Below are 21589 nucleotides of genomic sequence, written 5' to 3'. Positions count from 1 at the left end.
CGATCCCCTCCCTGAAGGACTTCACCGACGATGATGTGAACGAGATGCTGCTTTGTCCTGTGAGGGCGCTACGGCGCTATCCGAAGAGAACTCGGCACCTCAGTTCTGAGTGTCGATGCCTCTTTGTTAGCACCGGGGTTACCAAGAAGGAGGTGTCCAAGAACACTTTCTTTCTGGCTTCGTGAGGTGATCAGGAAGGCGTATGCTGTGGATAGGAGTGACGACACCCGTACCCTTCTCCGAGAGCCCACGAAGTCAGAGGTATTGGTCCAACCCTTGCGTTCCGCAAGAACTTCTCCGTGGCACAGGTGCTGAAGGCAGGAGTTTGGGCCAACCAGACCACCTTCACATCATTTTATCTTCGGGATATCGCCCACAGTGTGGCGGGATCACAAGCTGAAAAACGTTCTGGCAAAATCCCCCCCCACCTTAACCTAATCACTCTAGCTGCCAAATCCACCCCAGTCACACTTTCCTCTACACACTAGTACAGCATACACGCAGGACAATTGACCTATAACTACACAAAACAAACAACATAAAACAAAAAAACTCTCAAATCACATGTAGGTACTTACCAACACTCCAGATACTCCCGGGCTTTGCTGTGCTGTCTGCTGTCGAGGTCGCAGAGATATCAACCACAACAAAGACCAAACAACAACAAAACAACACCCAATGAGTACAACTCAACAACACAACAACCAAGGACCACAACACAACAACAACCAAGGAACACAACCACAACTCAACACAACAACAATCAAGGACCACAACACCACCAAGGAACACAACCACAACTCAAAAAAAAAAAAAAAAAAAAAAAAAAAAAACAAACACAATCACAACCCAAGACCACTGCACAACCAATCACCAACAACACAAAAAAAAGCAACAACACAAAAGGCAACATACACACCCACTAACAACATCAAGGAATAATAACAACAACAACCCTCAACCACAACAATCACATACAACAAAAACTCAGGAACTCAAAAGCACAACAAATCCAACAATACAGGCACAACAACTCCTAAGCAACAACACCAAACTCACAACAAATCAATAAAACAAATCAAAAACACACAAAACTCAACTGACTTTCAATTTCTCCAATAACTGCTGTCAACACTACTGTCACCCAGCTCCACCAAAGACTGACTGAAAACTGACTCACTAAAAACACAGAACTCTGACAATCAACAGCACAGCAGAGCCCAGAACCTACCAACAACCAATTCAGTCATTAAACTATCCATACAGCAATTACACCCTCTCTCTCTCTCTCTCTCTCTCTCTCTCTCTCTCTCTCTCTCTCTCTCTCTCTCTTCTCTCACACAGACGTTGTCAATTGGACCCCATAACTCCTCCAAAACAGGTCCTTGGACACATTCTACTTGGGACCCGTGGTGGCTGCTCAACAAGTTGTGTAGCTTGCCTAGCTCCTGAGCGGACAGAACAGCATCGCATCTTTGTGTGACTGCATGAATGGACGAGTGGAAAGAGAGTGTGATGGCTTCTCTTCCTCCTTCTTCTCCCCTCCCCCTACTTGTGGGCAGAGGGCCGCGGTCGTCATACCCTGGACAGGAGGCAGATGCAGGTAAGCTATGCGACTGAGCTCCGTCCTATCCCTTCAGTAAGGATAGGAGTGGTTATCCACCACTCCCCTAACAACGGGGGGGAAGTGGATGCCAACAAGAGACAAACCCATGACCTTATATTTGGCTCTTGAAGTAGGAACTAGTTCTTGCTTGCTGTTCATAAGAAGCACGCTTGTCTCCCTCTTATGAATTGCTCCAGAGGTCTGACCACTGATCCCTGCGGTGCACACCCTGATCAGATGGACGAGCCTAGGATCCCTCCTCTGCTCTTACGACCAGGGAGGGAACCAAGGTCGGACGAACACCAGTCTGTTAACTATAGAACCTGAGGTCCTTTACACTTAGTCCCACTTCATGCCACCCCATCACTCTGTTTTCATGGTCCTAAAGCAAAGCGAAGCTTCACCTTTCAGTCGGCCGGTAGTCGGACAAGCAGTTAACTATCGAACCTCCTTTTTTCAAACTTACGACCGGTTCCAGCTGTCGCTGATTACATCCTATTGTTAAAGGACCTCAGGTTTGTATACTTATGGAAAAATACAATTTTCGACAAATTGTAATTTTTCAGTTCAAACCATGACCCCGTGAATAAGAAGTTTGCATACTTTCACTAATATAGGAACAAAATGTGTTGTTTTATTGTGTGATACAACTGCAATCTTGAGTAAGATCAATAAACATTACATATATACACTAACATTGTTCAAATTAGTGACTGGGAAGGATGTGAAATCCATGCTGGTTACGAATGGCATCTCAGTCGGTCAACGCCATATTGGATTTCAAGATTGCCTTGAAAACATATTTTACGAAGACCTCACATGCTTATTTTAGTTCGTATGGCGCTTTCATATATCACGTTATGTTGACGAAATTTCAATCTTTTGAATGGTATGCTTTAAGATGTAATTGTATTCTTGTTTCACCAATTAAATATTGAGTGAATAAGGCTGATCCACCCGATGGCGATGGATCCAAGGCATTGTTTCCCCCTATATTTCCATTTACATAAATGTATTTATGATGATTGCCAGGGTCTTCTGATTTAACTGAAACTCACATGTAAGTTAATGGAAATAGGCTTAGCCCAAATGAGAATTTATAAATATTTAGGCCTAGGCCACTAGGGTAGGCATTGACAAATGGGTAAAACTTGAAACTACTATATTACTGCAGCCTGGGTTGGTCCTGCCAGTTACCGACTGGAATATTTACCACCTTTTGTCTATGTTTTATATCTCGTTTATCCTCGTAGGGCGGGTAGTGCCTTCAGTGGATTTCATGCGGTGCACTGTAGGCGTTACTCAAGATTCTTTCTGGCATGCTTTCGGCCACTAGCTGCAACCACTTTCGTTACTTTTACTGTACCTCCTTTCATATACTCGTTCTTCCATTTCACTTTCCACCCTCTCCTGACACTTGATTCATAGTGCAACTGCTTTGAGGTTTTCCTCCTGTTACAACCTTCCAAACTTTCACTGTCAATTTCCATTTCAGCGCTGAATGACCTCATAGGCTAGGTCCTTTGCCTAGATTTTATATTCAACTCAACTCTATATATCTTTTTTATGGTTATGGTATGTACTGTCGTTGTTTTATGTTTTACGTTCATCCCCAAGGGGAATGGTAAAGCTCTTGACACCTGCAATCTAGGGTGCAGCGCTGGGTCCTTATAATGGCGTGGCCCCTCCCTCAAATGTCCTGATTTGAGAGTATCATGAGTTATAGGTAAAATCCACACAGATGATTCCCTAAACTTATCTTCATAGTCTGTGAAGCAGTTAACAGCACCAGGCTTGATTGGAAATCCAGCTGAATGCTGAGAGAAAATAGCTCCACCACTACCAGACTTTAGTTTTAGGCTACATCGACATTGTCATGGTTTATAGTAGTCAAAAGATTTTCCTTAGCAGAGGCATAGTAAATCATTTCGAATAGCAATCTCAAAAGCCACTTTGTACATTCTAGGTGCATTTAACAGCTATTTTTCTGTACTGGATTGAAATGCCATTCACAACACTCTTAGTCTCCTGCTTTGTATGTCAAATGTAATCCGTAATAATTATGGCCTACCTTAGAGGGTCTTGCCCTTTGAATTATTCATGTGGCACCCATTTAGTGTCGGTGGCCTTCACTAGTTTTACATTGTTAACATTCAGTTGTGTTTTATGCAGTAGTATATTCTGTTATGTTTTATACTGTGCAGTAGTTAAGGACACTTACTAATTTACTTTTGTGCATTTTCCAGTACAATGGAAAACTAGAAAATGTCCTTAACTGTCTAATAGTACTAACCAATCACATGAATTTTTTTTTCCAGGTTTGATTGCTCATGTAGTGATCGCAAATTCAAAAAAATGCCTTCTCAGCGCCAGCCAAAGCAGCTTCGAATGTCTTGTGTGAATGCTACAAGTGACATGATAATAAATCAGTTACTGTCATGCCCAGAATTAGATAGAGTGAGTATTATTGATCAGTACTTGATTATGTTCAATATGTTGTATCATATAAAAATGGGAACCAGCTGGGAAGAAGATTTTGTATCATTTTGTTTCAGTTCTGTGAATTATAGAAAGTAGGAGAAATCATCATAAGTGATTTTAAGTTGTGATGATATATCTGCTAACATGAGCAAAAAAACTTCTTCCGTATAGGTGAAAAGGAGTGAGTTTTGTAATGAAGAGATTTTAACGAAATCTCTTCCCTGGATGCACAAAAAATTGGTATAGTACTGAGAAAGTATTTAAAGGTTTTTTGAAATCTGAAACTGTGTATCCTTAAGAAATCTTTGGTGTCATCTTGTCAAGCTGGTCCTTTCACTGCATATCTGTCTTAGTAAATGTCAAGCTATTTATATTTCATGGTAATTTTAGAGATAGTTATTAGATATCCCCAGGGATTGCTGTGAATGTAGAATCACAGAAAATTACATGATCTCTATATACCTGTGAGATACAGTATTCATTTAGTACTCTGAGCAAGCAATTCTGTTGTAATAATTAAGGCCAAGCAACTACATTGAGAGCCACAGCATGCAAAATTGCAGTATTCATGGACACACACAGCCTCCAGAGGAAGATGAAGGAAAGGATGGGTGATACTCTTTGGCTCTCAGCCCCTTGGGAGTATATATGATATCATTATGAGATTCTTAAATAAAGCAGCATTTTGTATTTGTACAGAGTCTTCTTCATTCTTGTATGTATTTTGTAAAATGTACACTAGTTTTCCTCTAAATGTTTCTATTCATAGATTTCCTTGGCAGATGCTATAGATATTTGTGTTTTCAGGAGGAGAGTATCCAGAAATTACTCTACAGATATGCACCACCAGTGGTAATACAGGATGTGCTCCCATGTGTCATGCAGCTTCTGGGCACGCTGTATTCGCTTTGTGCGTACCTGAAATCATATCAAGTCTGTTGCGCATTTTATTACACCCCAGGGTAAACAGCTTTGTTATGTTTTCTTTTTTGGAATCTGTTCTTAGATGTTCATTTTGTGGTAGAAAGAGTAAGTAATGTAGTTTTTGAAAGTGCACATAACAGTGTATATTGAATTTTGCTGCCACTCAAAAAATACTTACAGGGTTTTTCATATATATTCTACTGTATACATGACCCTTTGGAGTTGAACTTTTGTTCCTACAACTGTCATTTCAAATACTGTCAACTGCAAACACAGTATATAATTCAAGAAGAAGTAAAGTGTTACAGAGACAGTAACTATCATTAGAACTGCAATATCAGTAGCATTTAGGTCTTGTAATTTACTGATCTATTTGGTCCAACTTTGGGATTGATTGTATTGCCTGCCTTTGTGAAACCAAAGATTATGTCCTCTTTAAACAAGATAATCTTAAAAAAATTAATTAATGATTGCACCCCTTGGTAACCTGATGGGAAATATGTAAATCGTCACTTTAATGTGAATTAATCTTAACTCGGTTATAGAATTGTTCTTTGCAGTGAGTCACAAGATGACCTTACTGTAATGAGATGCACTCGGGTATACTGCAATCTCAGTGCTGATTGGAGAGGCTCATTTTGAAGCTGTGCTTGATAACAGTGTAAAGAGCTAAATATTGCTGTCATCATCTGTTTTGAATAAATCTCACATATGCAGAACAGTAAATTTGTAAGAGAAAAAATCCTAACTTCGGGTGAAGTAATTAATTGACTCTTCAAGAACATTTTTATTTCAGGTTGACTGAAGTTCAACTATCAGAACTAACATACATTGGAGATGTGGAATATGATTCATTGGACTTATTTGAAGCAGCACTTATAAAACAGCTGCCTAATATGTCCCAGCTTACGCACCTTGATCTCTCAACTCATCGTTACAAAACTACTTTTCCCTCCTGCTCTGATGAAATACTTCAGGTTTTGGGATTACATTGCCCAAATCTCAGAGTCCTAAATCTTAATTTCAATAATCGAGTGACCGGCATTGGCCTGAACTATTTATATCCGTCCAAGGATCACCCCGGCTGTGAAAAGTTAGAACGATTGTTTGTGCAAGACTGCAGTATTCAGCCAAAGGATGTGGCGATGGTTCTGTGTTCTTTCAGCGATTTAGAACTGGTTGGGGTATAAGGAGTTGGGGACATCCATTCGGATGTTGAAATCGGTCTCTCTTCCGAAAACGAAGTGGGTGCTTGAAATTGACGCATCTTGACAATACCTTGTCCGGAGTCCAGAGAGATGATGGTGAAATAGTCAAGTTGTTGGTGGACTTGTGTCCTCTCATGGAGAATCTGAAAGTGCGAGTGTGTGACGAAAACCTGAATGAAGTACATAAATTGAAAAATCTAAAGCACCTTGAAGTTCGTTATTACACGGGAGTGCACCATCCTGTGGGTAGGTGTTCAGAACTGTATCTAAGAACTTGTGGGAATCAGTTAACTTCATTTACCATTTACTGCAGCACATTACTCTCACATCATATTCTGGTGATAGCAGAAAGTTGTGTTAATTTGAAGAAACTTTTCGTCCATGCAAACATGGCAGAAATAGATGAACCATTAGACATTAATATGAATAAGCTGGAGATGCTAGAAGTAAGCAGTGTGATAGTGTTTTCTTTTGGATACTGTGTATTTTGATATACGTATCACTTCCAAATTGACTTCTTAAGAAAAATGAATATTACTTTGAGGACTTGACTCGGTAATCGTACGTAAGTTTTATTAGGCTGGAAGTGTCTCTTGATTATGACACCAATGCGTTAATCCAAGTTTGAGATGAGATGAGTCCCATTTGTTGGTCCAGCTGTAAACAGATAACTGTTAATGCTCGCTAGTATCAAAAGAATGGCAGAGGTCACCTTGTTCTGTAAGTCAGGTTTAAGGAAGCAATGTTTGCTCTTCAAACCTTGTGCTGTGTTTGACTCGTAAATTTCATCTTTATGTTGTAATATATCATAAAAAAGACCTGCAGGCAATTTTAAGTATCTATTAATGCATGTTAACATAGATAGTTTTCATGTCTGGCCCAAAGAAGGCATTTGATTTCCCCAGCTTCACATATACGTACAAAGTCTTCAGGCACTAGTTTTAAATCTTTGAGAGTAACAATGTAATAACATGTGACAGCTTTAAAGGGCAGCAGTGCTCAAGTACAGTATCTTATTTCCTTTACTCTTGCACGCTGCTCATCCAGTTCCCCTGGGTTTGGTAAAAACACCACCTTTTGGGTGTCTTACCCTTGTTAGATATGAAAAGTGTCTTATCATACCTTAGATTGTTTCATAACAAAATTATCCAGGCCAGATAATAGTATGCCACTGGTGAATGAATAGAGTTCAGTTCTTGGAGAACCTTATTTTAAACATAGGTCGAGTTTTGAAAACTTAAGAGCGAGTTTTTGTTTCGTGGAATTAATTATATTTGCTGTTTAGGAGTTTGTGATAAAAGTTTTGCTGTATTGTTGTCTTACAGATAACAGAAATCTGAATGAATCTCATGACAGATATTGAAATTCTCACTTACGAGAAATGCAAACCTTTTTTCTGATTAAATGATTTCGTCTCAAAATCTACTACTGTAAGCAAGAACTCGACCTAAACTCTGAAAGTAGTGTACCTAGAAACAAGCTTTTTACAAGTTTTGACAAACAAAAAATAGAGGAATACAGAACTGCATGATTGAGCTTTGGTCATAATTTGTTATTATGTGATGGGTTAAATGTTAATTTAAGATATATATTTGTCATTCTGCTAGTAATGAAGGACCTTTTAGAAGTTCAAGTTGCTCAGGCATTAATGTAGCATAAGGATATAGTAGGTGAATTGAATAGAACTGATTGCTCACAATCAACAAATCCCATGAAATACTGTAGTATATTTGGTAATTTTTGTTTATGGTGTTCTCTTTTTTTTTCTTTTTTTATTTTGTTTTGTTCATAGTCTGTGTCTTTAATCATGTTATCTAGTGAAGAGTATTTTGCTTCATTATAACTTCATTAATTATATACTATACGTATGCCTTATGTATGTCTGAATGTAATAAGATTCAACAGTCCTTTCTTTGTCAGACAGTAGATGGGCTGTCATGCATGTCAGTCATATGAGTGCTCGTCTTCAAAACCCCATAAATCTCGCAGCCTTAAATTATTTCACAGAAGTGATGATATTGTTTAAATCACTTACAAGAAAATCCAGATGGTGTATCTATGGAGACACTGCTTTCTTTTCTCTAGCAGGGACAAAGACTGGTGAGTCTGGAAACATCCAGGACAAGAATAGGCTTCCAGGTATAGGAGGATGAAGGGTTCATTGAAAAAAAAAACTTCTTTTTTACTAAAAAGTTTCTTACAGTTGTTGAATTTGAGGCTTGGAGATGATGAACTGGTCATGAACCCGGCAGCCTGTGCTATTGTTGAGTTCCTTGTAAGGAAGTCGTGGAAGCTTCAGGAACTCTATTTGATGGTTCGTTCTCCAGAGTTCCACCACAGCTTTATCAGCTCTTTAGTACAAATGAATCCCTTTTCTCATCTGAAGGTAAATCATTCTCTTTTTCTCTGTCACTGATTCTCTTTGCCTTTCTTTCTCTCTCTCTCTATCTGTTTATCTTGTTTCTTCACTTATAGGTAAGAAAGACCACATTTTAAGGTAGTTAAGATAATGAAGAACACACATGAAAGTAAAATTATAAGCTTTGTTTGCAAAGTTACAACTCATCAAAGCAGGATTAATCAATTTCAATCATGCTGGTTCTGTTGACCAGGTTAATTATTAAACAGAGAGCATCTGTGTTGAAACAGATTCATTCTGACTTAGTACCAACTTTTAGTTTTTGTGATAAAAATGGGTTTATGGAATTTCAACCTGATCAAGTCATTATTTGTTAATTTCCTTTTTTCTGGTATTAAGGTTTTAATATCAGAGTGCAGATTCCATTGTTATTTCATTTTCATAAGGTAAACATTCCTCATTCATGACTACTACTTACTTTTGTTGCATGCTACCATACCTTTTCTTATTTTCAGGTGCTATAGATGACTTAACATGTATAAATTAAGTGCAGCTATGGTTGCTTCTAACTCTTCACCATTTTCTAACAGAACTTGATCATAGACGTCCCCAGACGTACCTTAGCTGCTCCAATGCTGGAGCTGAGCAAAGAGACAGCTCTCCTCTTGATGGATACTTGTGATAAACTGAAGATCCTCGGCAATTTGAGATGTTGGGATGTCACACCGGAGCAGGTAATGTAACTTGTTTGATTGCTGTTAGTGATTAATTTACAAAATTTTGCAATTTTAGAAATGGATATAGTACAGTGGACTCCCACCTATTCATGGTTCTGGATTCGCAACTTCACCCTTTCACATGTTTTTCTGCGGAAAATATATCCACATTATTATGGAAAATTCCCTTCCCTTCGCAGAATTTTCATTGAGAAATATTCACTAATTACTTTATTTTTTTCATATTTTCGTGACTAAATGCGTTTTTCATGATATAACTTAAAATTCTCAGGTATAAGAATTTTCAGAGTTTTGTTTTGCTGTTTGAACTATCAAAATAGGCAGTTATAAGCATTTTTAGAGGGGGTTCAAGTATTCACAGATTTTAGCTACTTGTGGGGGTGGGGTTGTAGTCTCTATCCCCCGCAAAACCTGGGGCCAACAGTACTGTACATATAGTAATAGTGTTGATAATATGTATGACTCGTGTGATTGCTAATCATGATTCAGTTCCAAAATTTTGATATCTTAGAAATGGATATAGAGTAGCCGTCTTGGATTTCATTTAGGGTATATACAATGCTATTGTACTGTAAAATGAGATCTAAGAGTCGGGACAATGGCAGGTGTTACAGGAGAATATGAGATAACTGTTTTGAAATGCTGATGTACATCAAAAGACAGTGCTGAGGCAGTCTGTATACAGGAAACTATACAGTAGGAATGACTGTATACAAACTGGTGCTACTTGGGGAAGTAGAGGGGAAAATTAATGGTTTATATGAACAGATGAATTTTTATTTTCTAAAAATCATATTCTTTCCAGGTATCAGAACTACGAAGCACATCCAAGGTGCGAAACTACAACCTAACTATCATCTACGCTCAGTCTAATAAACTTAACACTAAATACTTGTGAAAGGTAGCAAAGTAGTTGTAAGTATAAAGGACAGTATATGTTAGTAGAATGTTGAAATGCACTAAAAACTGTTACTCAGTAGAAAAATCAAAGATACTTTTAATAATTGTATAGGCTGTGATTAAAATCACATTGTGTACATATTTTTCATGACTTATACCATGGACAGCTTATATTTCATAAACTTTTAAAGGAAACTTCTACATAAATTGACCAATGTTTTCAATGGGTGTTATTTTAATCAATATAAGTATATTTTTGTATACAGTAATGTAAAACTTATGTTTTGTATATAAAATGTTATGTATGCTTTTAAAATTTATATGTAAGGGAAGATATTATAGTCTTGTCTTTCTGTTTTGAAACTAATGTTGTACATAGGGAGTATTATAAATACAGTATATGGATGCAATGCTAGTTACTTTGTGTAACTTATAACTTCTTGAATGAGGTAAATAAGTACTCTTAAGTTATCTGTACTTCTGTTTCGAAACAGTACATCAATGAAATATGTGGTGACGAATTTGTGGAAACAGTCCACAAAGGTGTTAGTTGTATTATGTATTGCTGCTTTTGAGACTTTATTTACACAAACCATCACTAGGGAGCTCATTGACCTTTGAGATTAAGTGAAGGCTCTTTACAAACCCCTTTAGGAATGGTTTATGAATTACTGCTAAAATTGGGATTCCCTTTTGGTATCTGAATCTTTTAAGACATGTTAGAAAGATTTATCGACATGCTGGAAAGGTCATGCATGCTAGCAGTTTATCATCAGTAGGGGTGCTGCTATTGCCTGACTTCTAAGCAAAGACCAGTGCTCAGTACTCTTCGTCTTTCCTTTCTTGTCCTTTGCAATCTATGCAAAGGTCCTCTTTCTCTTTCTAATGAGGGCTCGTTTGCCTCGCCTACGGAGGACTAGCAACTTTAGGGATGACAACTCTAAACAGTCTTCTCCACAGGTCATAAGAACATGGTGTTTGTTTGGCCAAGGCATTCTCTTTGATCACGTAGGCATATAAAAAAACTGCATATTGAGGATCTTGAGCTCTTTCAAAGTGCAACTCATGGGGGTTGTGATGAAACCATGAAACAGATTTTCTGACATGTAAAAGACTGAAGTGTTTAATTAAAACATGTATAAAGGCATATATAAAATTTAGTACTGGTATTGTATGAAAAACTTATGTTTGTTGTAAAATATTTCTACGTTACCATGCTCAGACTCGCCGATTCAGGCTGTGACTTTTACTCATCAAAACCTATAACCAGGATATGTTTTTAAAGCATTTGGAGTTTGTTAGGTTACAGGAACTTCTACAGTTTTATCAAGGGACTTGTGCTAAATCAGCAGCAGCTTGTTCACCACATAGCCATTGTATAAATAGGAAATTTGTGATAATTAGCTTCAGTATTCAAAAATATTTGGTCAGAAAGCGCAATGGTGAGTTGAATATTAGTTTTGTTTTTTATAAATTACTATCTCAGATATCTTGAATAGTAAATTCCTTAGCATCATTAGAAAATTACCGAGTAACTTTGCCTGTAGTGCATTCATAAAGTTCAAATTTGATTAAATTTTGTACTTTGTAAATATAATTCTTTTGCAAATGAAACCTTCCTTGAATGTATAATATTGTAAACTTGTTTTGCTTGAATGTTGAGTATATTGAAAACAAATCTATCTAGAATGTAAATTATGTATGTGAAAACTAACTTTTTTAATGTACAGTAGTGAAAACTTGAATTTAAGAGTATTGAAAACACCCTTCTTGAATGCTGCTGTTTGAATGTATAATATATAGAACAAATCATTCTTGAAAGTAGAATGTTGAAAAAGGTGTCATATTTTATTGTAGAAACTATGTACGTATATTTATTTATCATTTTTATCAAACTAATTCAGATTATAATGTGTAAGTTTTTAAATAATTTTTGTACAACATATGTCTTATATATCATAGTTTTTCATTGTACGATAGGTACTGCATTACATTGTTGTGTTATCTCGGAGGTATCTTTCACACCGAACTGCATCAAAGGATATCAAAAGCCATTTTATTTTTATTTATATTTCATTATCAGTTACAGTATATCGATTGAGACTTTATAATAAAGTGATATGGTTGCCTACATCTGTGATACTAATAATGTAATTAATCACACATATTTCCATTGCTGGAAAAACATTAATACAATGTATTTATTTTTTTTCTCATTTGACTACAGTATAACATCCAAAGGTTAAGAAAAATACATCATATTATCCCTGTCATCATCAATGTTTCAGTCCTAAGGTTTTGAATACAATACTGTATGTTGTATTTTAGAAGCTTTTATTCTTCATTTTCAAAGCTTTATGTTCGGCTTACAAAATCTAGAGCCCTCAAGTCAAAGTGGGTAATATCAATCACGGTTAAAAATTTCCAATTTGGAATTCACACTTTTGAGAAAAAGTCTTGGATTCAAATTGTTCAAATTTTCCAGTCCTCTGTTATCATCATTCTGATTAAGAAGCTCAAAATTCTTGATAGCCGCAGGGAAAAGTGGAATCGATTGATTGGTTACAGTAAAAGCTGCAGACTTAACGATCTTTTCCATTTGAGTTTGGTTGAATTTGATCATAAAGTACATGTTTTAATATTTCACTGATGAGAACATTTTCCATATCAGATCTTTTATATGGTGTTTCAAGGCCTGTCAGGTTTTTCACCAGAAGAAACACATGAATTTTTGTTGAAAGCTGTACTAAAAAGAAGAAAATATGAAGGGTGAAAGTCTTAACTAACAATCTTTGGATGTGGTTTGATTTATAATCTTGAACAAGACTTCAGAGTCTGTATAATTTGGAAGTTTCACATAGGGCTTTTTTTTTTTTTTTACAAGTATCTGTCCAGGTGTTCGAGGGAAAAATTCAGAATCCAGAATTTCATAAAAAACAAAGCTTGGCACATACAAGTATCACAGAAAGTATTAGATGTATTTCCATGTACGTAAACAAAAAAATGCAAAAAAAAAAAAAACACAAAAAACATGGAATGTTTTAAGAGAAAGAAAAAGTAAACTGAAAAAAAATGTACAACAGCTACATATAAAATGTGACAATGAGTACCTATATCATTAAAAATGAAAGATATCCTAGAAGTAAATCTTCTACTTGTCAGTTCAAGTTCTCAGTTCTGTCGAAATATGAGAAAATAGACTAAAATGTATTTAAGTACTATGAAAAAATTATTATGCTTGGTAACTAAACAAGGAACGCTACCAATAATGGGAATATCATTCAACCGTCTTATGCAGTTTTATATTGCTGAATTGTATTTTCAAAGTAAAAATATACACATTGTCATTTTGAATTTATGATGTATGTTTTAAATAACTCGATGGTGAAACCTTCTAAGTATTACGGTTAAAAGTAATTAGCTTACAAAAATTATGTAAGCTGGAAATTTTAGACTTTCAGATTTTAATACACTAAAGTAATTTATAAATGTTAAATTTACTCCTGAAACCATAGGTAGAAATAAGTAATAAAAATTCTGTAGAAGCTTTTTAAAAAATTGATAAAGTTATACCACACTGCTTTCTACTAAATTGTGATTCAAGTTCTTTGATGGTTTTTTCCACAAGCTTTCTTCTTATATTTGGTGCCTTTTATTTTATTTGAAGTTGCCTATGCTATTTTAATATCTTTTGAATAATCATGTTTTTATCCCAAGTAATAAAAAAGATGATAAACCTTAATGCAACATTGCCAAGTAAAAATACAGATTATTTAGACAAGAATATTCAATATCTTTGAAATGCCAGAGTTAAATTTTTCTTAACTGTGGTCAGAATGAAAGCCATTCATTGTTAGATACATCTTGTCATGCAGGTAAAACTCTTGTGGCTTTGAAAAAAAAGTATTACAATATATTGATACCTTTTGCAATGGGACACTAAATAATCATTGTTGTGAGTGACCAGTTTATTAAAGAAAAAATATTACTTTTAATTTGATCTTCTGTTTATGGACTTTAGTATTTATGTGTATATTGTGCAATACTGAATTTATATTGCATTTAGTGCAAATGATATTCCCCAGGCTTGGTAACATTCTGTATGACATACATTATTATAGCTTTACATATATGATTATCATGACTGATTCTGTATGTTTATCCTGACTGATTCAGTCTGTTCTGACTGACCGACTGACTGCCTGAAAGGCTGCACAGTGTAATTGCGGACAGATTATCTAAACAATGTTTCTTACTGCTGCATGTAGCGTTATTAGCCCTTTTTAACGCTGTTTCCTGGAATTTAAGATAAATGTCTTGATACTATATACTCTGTTTAGATATAAAAATTAGCCTTGACATTAAATGGAGAAGAAAAAAACATGGAAAATGTAAATGAAAATTTCATAGCAAGAAGATTCAATTATTGTATTTGTATATGATGTTATAAAGAAGAATCCATGATTTGAAGGACGAAGTTTCAAGTTAAAACTTGAAGTGTTATATAATCTGCAGCGTACATTGAGACTCTAGTGTATACATGGCCTAAAACCCTTCAGGTATTAGTCCTCATATCTTCATGAATGTTCCATTTATCATGAAACAGTACAGAAATCATTCTTAACGTAGCCTTTTCACAGTCACAGAACATTATTGTAATGAAAAGTCATTTCTGAATCTATACCTTATAAAACTATTCTGTGGCTCAAAAGTATGTCACAAGGCAAAACCAACATCATAGTTCCAAAAAAAAATATCACAGTTCAAAATTTTTTTTTTACACCCCATTTTTTTCATCTTGCGTTTTTGTAGTTACTCACGCAACTGTCAATCAAAGGCCACACAGGTTGTCTTCTTCTTTACCACTACACAAATCCTACACAAAGAAATGCCCTCCAGTTGCAGTAATGCCCTGATGGCAATGCATACTAAATAACTAGTGAACAGCAAAGATAGTGTAGTCCTTGTGTATGATGAAATTCTTGCAAAGGCATAGGTGTATGTAAAAGCTGTGTGTAGATATGAATATTATGGAAAACTTCTATGGGCTCTGTAAGTTTAAATTTGTAAAGAAAAATATAACACACTGTACTGACAGGAAATAAGTGACTGATTGTTAGAGAGGAAAAGATTTTTCTTGGTTGTAACCATGTACAGTTCTTTTAGTTAAGATTTCATAGGAGACATTACTGTAATTAGTGTGTTTTTTTGGAGATGATTTGTAAATACTTTAAGATAAAGGCTTCAATGTCAAGCTCTTTTATTTACTCTCTGCTAACAAAAGGATACGCTATAGAATTCATATATACAATGTCCTATCTTTACATAGTTCATAAAAAGCTGCAAACTTTGATCAAATATTTCACCATTGTAATTGAAAAAAGATAATTTGGTATTAGGACTTAATTTTTCTAAGGTCACAAGGTATCCTTGGGAATAAGTTACGTTTATGCAAAACCTACGCTATCTTTTAGCTGTTCATTTAAAAAAAAAAAGTATAATCTACTACAAGGCTGAGCATCACAAATATAATCACAGATAAGAAGGTACTAAACAGCCCAGGATATATACCATTTAGCCACTACGGGAGAATTCTACTATTGTAATTCTCTTTTGATTTGAAAAGGAGGACCTAGTATTTCATGTAAAATCAGAAGTATTTCTTGGGATGTTATTAAACTATTCAAGTAGCTAAACAAACTGTTTATAGGCCATGCTGTATCAAAAACCAATTACAGTAGTAGAATTCCCTTTGTTAACAGGGACTTTAATGAGCACAGTACATTAATTTTTTTTAATGGTATCTTAAAATGAATGTTTTAATCAAGCCAGGATCATGTACAAATAATGATTGTCTCAAAATTTTCTCTATATAAAGCTAATTCTACATTTCAGATGTTTACATACCCAAAAAAATCTGTTAATTGTTAAGATTTAAAACAGTGTAGAAACAGCCATTTTTGTGTGATTCTGGCTTTCAACAAGAAAATGATTCCTCAGACAACAAGACCTAATTTAACAAAGATTGACTGCATGTCTGAAGCATGTAACACTGAAACACGTCCTTAAGAAACATTACAAGAATCTAATAAAAGTAGCCCATAAAAAGGCCAAAATATAGAGAGAAAATACTATATTTCAGACTGTCGTCTCCCTCTTCAGAGGGAGACAGCAGTCTCTGAAATATAGTGTGCCAAAATATAGAGAGAAAATACTATATTTTAGAGACTGGTCTCCCTCTTCAGGTAGATGAATCTACCTGAAGGAGACAGCAGTCTTTGAAATATAGTATTTTCTCTCTATATTTTGGCTTTTTATGGGCTCGTTTTATTAGATGGAATTCTGTTGTAACAGAACATTTTTACCAGTCATTACAAGAATCTTGTGCTTCAATGTTCAGAGAGAAATCATTTTCTTGATAGCTGATGGATATCAGTGAATTTTTTGTTACGATTGCAGTAATTATAGTATTAATCAAATTGGACCAATTCTCTCTATATTTACAGTGCATTTAGATGTAGTGCTGTCTCATATAAATACTGTTTTTAATAAATAGTGACAGACAATGGTACACGAGCAATACTTTGTAGTCTTCATAGACATGAACAGGACCAAGCAGTGACAGATATCTATTCTACATGATGAGGTTTGTGCGTAATCAGTAACTGCGTTTGTTTAAAAGTTCAAAATTCCACATTATGTTGATAAGTATAACAAGGATGCTAGGTACTTTTGTTTGTATGAGTTTTTAGGTATATTGACGTTCAGTGTTCTTGGAACCACTAAAAGCAATGTACAATTTTGACCAAACATTATTGATAAACCTTGAATGAAAGTGGCCCTATTCAAGTACTAGTGAAGAGGATACATCAGGAACACTTCCAGTCATGTTGGTAGAATCATTCTGTTGTCAAACAGTTGAAACACCTTGAAACTGGTTGTGATGACCCTACAAATTGAGAAACTTTATTAGTGCATCGTATATAAGGTTTGGGTCTGCAGTGCTGTCGGCCGTGTAGCGGACACCATTGACGTCACCTGTTCTGTGGTCCACTTCGCCATACTCTCCTATGATGAATCCATCTGACGTCTTTTCCTCGAGCCTAAACCGACTTATGTTGTGTTCAACAGCTACGTATCCAACTGAGCTGTTAGCACCTTCTGCTACTGTTGCATCTACTAAAGTTAATCCTGTGTTGTTTGACGATTTGGTCGTATTTGTTGACGTGTTCGTAGGGCCTCCATGGGGAGCTAGACCATAAGGATGTAACCCTGTCGGGTGGAGGCCGTATGGATGAAGGCCTTCTGGAGCATAGCCAAATGGAGAGAGGCCACCAGGGGCCTCTCCAAAGGGTGCTAAGCCTTGCGGTGCAAGTCCATGAGGCATGGGTACTTTTGGTCTTTTTCGTGTGGTGGTATTTGTGCTAAGCGTCTGATTTGAAGAGAGAGTGACATTGCTGGTTTTTGCTGTCGTAGAAACAACAAGAGGTTTTTCTGATGTGTTGGAGTTTACTGGAACTGGTTTTGCAGCATTTACACTAGAAACCTTTGCTTCTGTGTGAGCAACTGTCCTTAATACTGATGTACTAATACTGTGTCTCTGGGTTTGTGTTGGCTTAGAGCTGCTCTCAGTCTTTGGAGTGGTTGGTTCATTTTGACTTGCTGTGTTTGTAGCCTTGACTATTTCTGGATTAGTCTTGGAATCTGGTTCAGCAAGCTCTACCACTGTGGCTTGTATTTGTGATGCTTCTGCCCTTGCATTTATTGCTCTGCTACTTCCACGTCTCGAGGAAATGTTGGTGGAATTATTTTTCTCATCCTTCAGTTGCTCTAATGGTACAGGGGACTCTGGTTTCTCTGTTGTTGTACGTAAGTGTCTAGATGATGGTTGCTCTGTGGACTGTGGGGTATCCTCTGCTTGCTTATCACTTGTTTTTGGTCCTGAAGACAAATCTACCACTAAGGAATCACTAAGAAGGAAACTCGTGGTACGGTATTCTGGATCTATGGACTGTACCGTTTTTGTTGGACTTGGAGTGCCTTTTTGTAGGTTTGTTGCCCAGTGTCTGTGAACTGGGGTTTTTCTTGATGGCATTCGACGAGCTTCTGGCTGTGGTGACTCCACACGAACTTCAACTACAATGGAGGACGACGTTGCACTTCCCAAGCTCTTTTGAAGTGTGTCTTCATTAACATTTAAATCTATAAGCTTTTCATCTTCACTTGCCACTTCATCTTTTGGCAATGGTGTTGTAGTATAACGAAAATTTCGATTATTAGAGTTCTTTTGGCTGCTTGGCCTTTGTTGTCTCATGTTAGGTTTTGGCATCAGTGGCTCTGATGTTGTACTGGTGCCTGGTTAATTGTTGATGACACTGCATCTTCTACTGTTGATTGTTTGGCTTGTTGTGCGGTCTGTGGCAGAGGTGTTGTCAGTGCCAAGTTTCTCAATGCTTGCCACTAATTTTCTTGTGTCAGAGCGGACGTTGTTGCCACTGCTGGTTGTCTCAGTTGTTGTCTGTGCATTTCTAGGTTTTGTATCATCAGATTCCCCTTTTGGCTCAGCAGGTGTAACAGTGTCATCCAACTCGAGAGTTATCTCTTGAGTAGAGGGTTGATCAGCTGCTGCAGTAGAAGTAGTTGTTGTAGATTCTGGGGCAACTTCAGTTTGATACCTGAAAGGAGGTCTGCTCACAGGAGGGTTAGCAGCTGGTCGAACCGTTGTCGACTTTGCAGATCTAATTCTCGTTGGTACGGTAGTGGTAGGGGTGTCTGTAGTTCTGGTGGTTCTTGCAATGGCAGGCTTTGAAGTTGTACTTGTAGTAGTTTCAATAGCCTTGGTTGTAGTTTGCCTTGCTTTCTGGGGTTCAGCTGTAGTTGCCTGAACTACTGTAAATGGAGTTGTAATGTCTTTGAAACTGCTCAAGTGACTTTCAACATTTTGAGGTGTACTTGACAATGAAGAAGGCAGAGTCCCTGCCTCTTTGATTGCACTGGAATTCTTCGGGTCTTCTTGCAATGACAAATCATCCATGTAATAATAGTAGTAGTCATAATCTAAAACTGACTCAGTACCATTTTTGTCATGTGACAGTGACACTGATGAGGTGTTATTTGTAGTGCTTTTGTCTTTAGTAGTTGCTGTGGATGGCTGTGACTTTGTTCTTTGTATTGCTGAAGTATCACTGGGAGTGGTTTTAGTCCCATATTTTATTATGCTTTTAAGATCATTAGAAGAGGATACAAGAGGAAGGGTATTTAAGGCTCGTGATTTCTGTCTTGCAGTCGGTAACACACGAGACCTCACTGATGAAGAGGAGGAGGAGGAGGAAGCTGAACTGATAGTAGATGAAGCACTTGTTTCTAAGGCTGCTGAGGCCCTTAACGTTGGCTCACTCGGCAAAGATGATGTGCTGGGTGGACTCTCTGCTTCATTTTCAGTGAGTGGAAGCCGTGTGCGTGGGTCAAGTATCTTCAAGAATTCTGTTCCGTAGATGATCCCACCACGATCTCGTACTGGCACTGCATGTAGCTGAGAGATTGCGATGACAATCACCTGTTCAAAGAAATGAATAGCATTAACACAGTGCTGTTTCATGTATGAAAGTGTGCTGCCTAGTAATAATACAAATGAATAGTGTGAGGTATTCTTTTAATTCAGTAAAGTATTAAAAATACTGTAAATTATTTTTGAAGTGTTTGCATTGAAAAATAAATATTTACTCCCAATTTTCTAATATTGTTGCTCTTAATTCTACAGATCCCTAACTACTTTTTAATAATTATTGATGAAGATTATTGACTAATTTCATACTTCTAAGTTTAAACATTGCTCATGTCGTAGACTTCAGGTTTTGTGCGTTATACATTGTTCACACATTAGTTGTTTGTTAGTTAACGTGGTTCAGATTACTCTAGGGCATAGTAACATAGAAAAGTTGTCTATTAATTAGTAATGGATTGGCAGGGTATTAATTAGTAATGGATTGGCAGGGTATTAATTGGTAATGGATTGGCAGGAGTTTAAGATACAAACCATTGCCTTTATGACTTATTTCTCAGCACAAGTTGGAGTGGCTTTTGAGCTTTAAAATGAGGTCATTAAATGGTGGCTGTGGGAGCCTTACTTCTCCATTCATTTTTTCCCCAGCCACTGTGAAGAGTAGATGTGCTGTGCACACACTCTTCCCTGATTTGTTTGTTGAATGGTTTAGAGGAGTATCTTTTTTTTTTGGATTGTTTTGCTTGGTTTGCACTTATTTTTAAATAACAGAGTAAAAACATTTTCGTCACTTTATGGGGGGGGGGTGCATGGTTGCCTTCTTGGGCACTGCATATCCCCTGTAATGGTAGACCCTTACAGGTACTATGGGGGGGTGGCGGGGGGGGGTAGGGGAGGGAAGGTGTATTCATGCTTCTCTCTTCAGTGAGTCTGTTGGCTGGTTTCCTTTGTAGTTTGGGACATTAGATAAGAGGAGGAAGAGGGATAAGAAGCATTTGTCAGCTTCTGGGAATAATCCATTCTTAAATCCTTCTGAGTCTTCCTTTCAGTCCCACTGTTTGCTACTAGTATTACCCCTCCTTGGACGGGTCTGGAACTGAGCAGAATTCTGCCTACAACCTCTCTACAGAGGATGAGGTAGCTGTTGGTGATTGCAGTTCTCCTGCAGCTGTCTTACTTTCAAACTGATCTATTCTTGATGTACCAGGCACCAAGAAGGTGTTATCTCTCAGAGTCCTGTAACAAAGTTTTACCTTTAGGCCTACTTTCAGCATTCCCAGGTAGCCTGTCTTTTGCAATATTCATGGGACAGCCTTGGAGGAAGAGATGAAGTGGATGTTTCCAGCACGTTCCTGTCTCTTGTGTCTGCAGTTACTTCGGCTTCGTTGGGTATCATGAGGAAGGGAATCCTCCTGTTGCAGTAATTCTCCCAGTGGTTGATCCTCCAGTTGCTTTTGTTTTGTCCTTTGGTTCTGGCTAAGACCTCACCTTTGGTGTTTGTTGTAGTATGTAGTCAATATTTCTTAAGTTGTCATTTGTACTTTCAAACTTCTGTCCTTTTTCTAGTACTTGTTGTCATACCAGAAGTTTGTTCCATAACTTCCTTTCATTCGCGTATTAGACTGTACTTAGACATTGCATATACTATATTAAAACTTGTAATATACAAGTTGCAGTGTCCTGCACTTGCATTAGGACTAGTTAGAAGTGTCATTTAATTTTGCAACAGTGCTACAAGGTTGTTTTGTTTATTGCCAGTCAACTTATGTTTGAGCAGAGAGAAGCTTATTAGCAGAAGGTACTGTCCAACAGGTGAAGGCTGCAAGACTCGAAAGAGAGGAAGGGGAAGCATTCTTCCTTGTCATCTTTATC

At 36.9% G+C, this 21589-nt stretch overlaps 1 protein-coding gene and 1 pseudogene across 1 annotated transcript in view; one reads left to right on the top strand and one right to left on the bottom strand.

Moving 5' to 3' along the window:
• Nucleotides 1-3930: 3930 nt before the first annotated feature.
• Nucleotides 3931-12070, top strand: LOC135211932 (uncharacterized; annotated as a pseudogene).
• Nucleotides 12071-18574: 6504 nt separating this feature from the next.
• The window catches only part of LOC135211844 (uncharacterized), a 172395-nt gene continuing 169380 nt past the window's right edge, over nucleotides 18575-21589 (bottom strand). The window contains exon 3 of the mRNA XM_064245053.1: nucleotides 18575-19771. Within this exon, the coding sequence (XP_064101123.1) occupies nucleotides 18575-19771 (1197 nt within the window). The remainder of the gene's footprint in view (nucleotides 19772-21589) is intronic.

This window comes from Macrobrachium nipponense, chromosome 40, assembly GCF_015104395.2.
Source record: "Macrobrachium nipponense isolate FS-2020 chromosome 40, ASM1510439v2, whole genome shotgun sequence".
NCBI lineage: Eukaryota > Metazoa > Arthropoda > Malacostraca > Decapoda > Palaemonidae > Macrobrachium > Macrobrachium nipponense.
The sequence above is the reverse complement of the archived record's forward strand: the minus strand, read 5'-3'. Positions and strand labels throughout refer to the sequence as shown.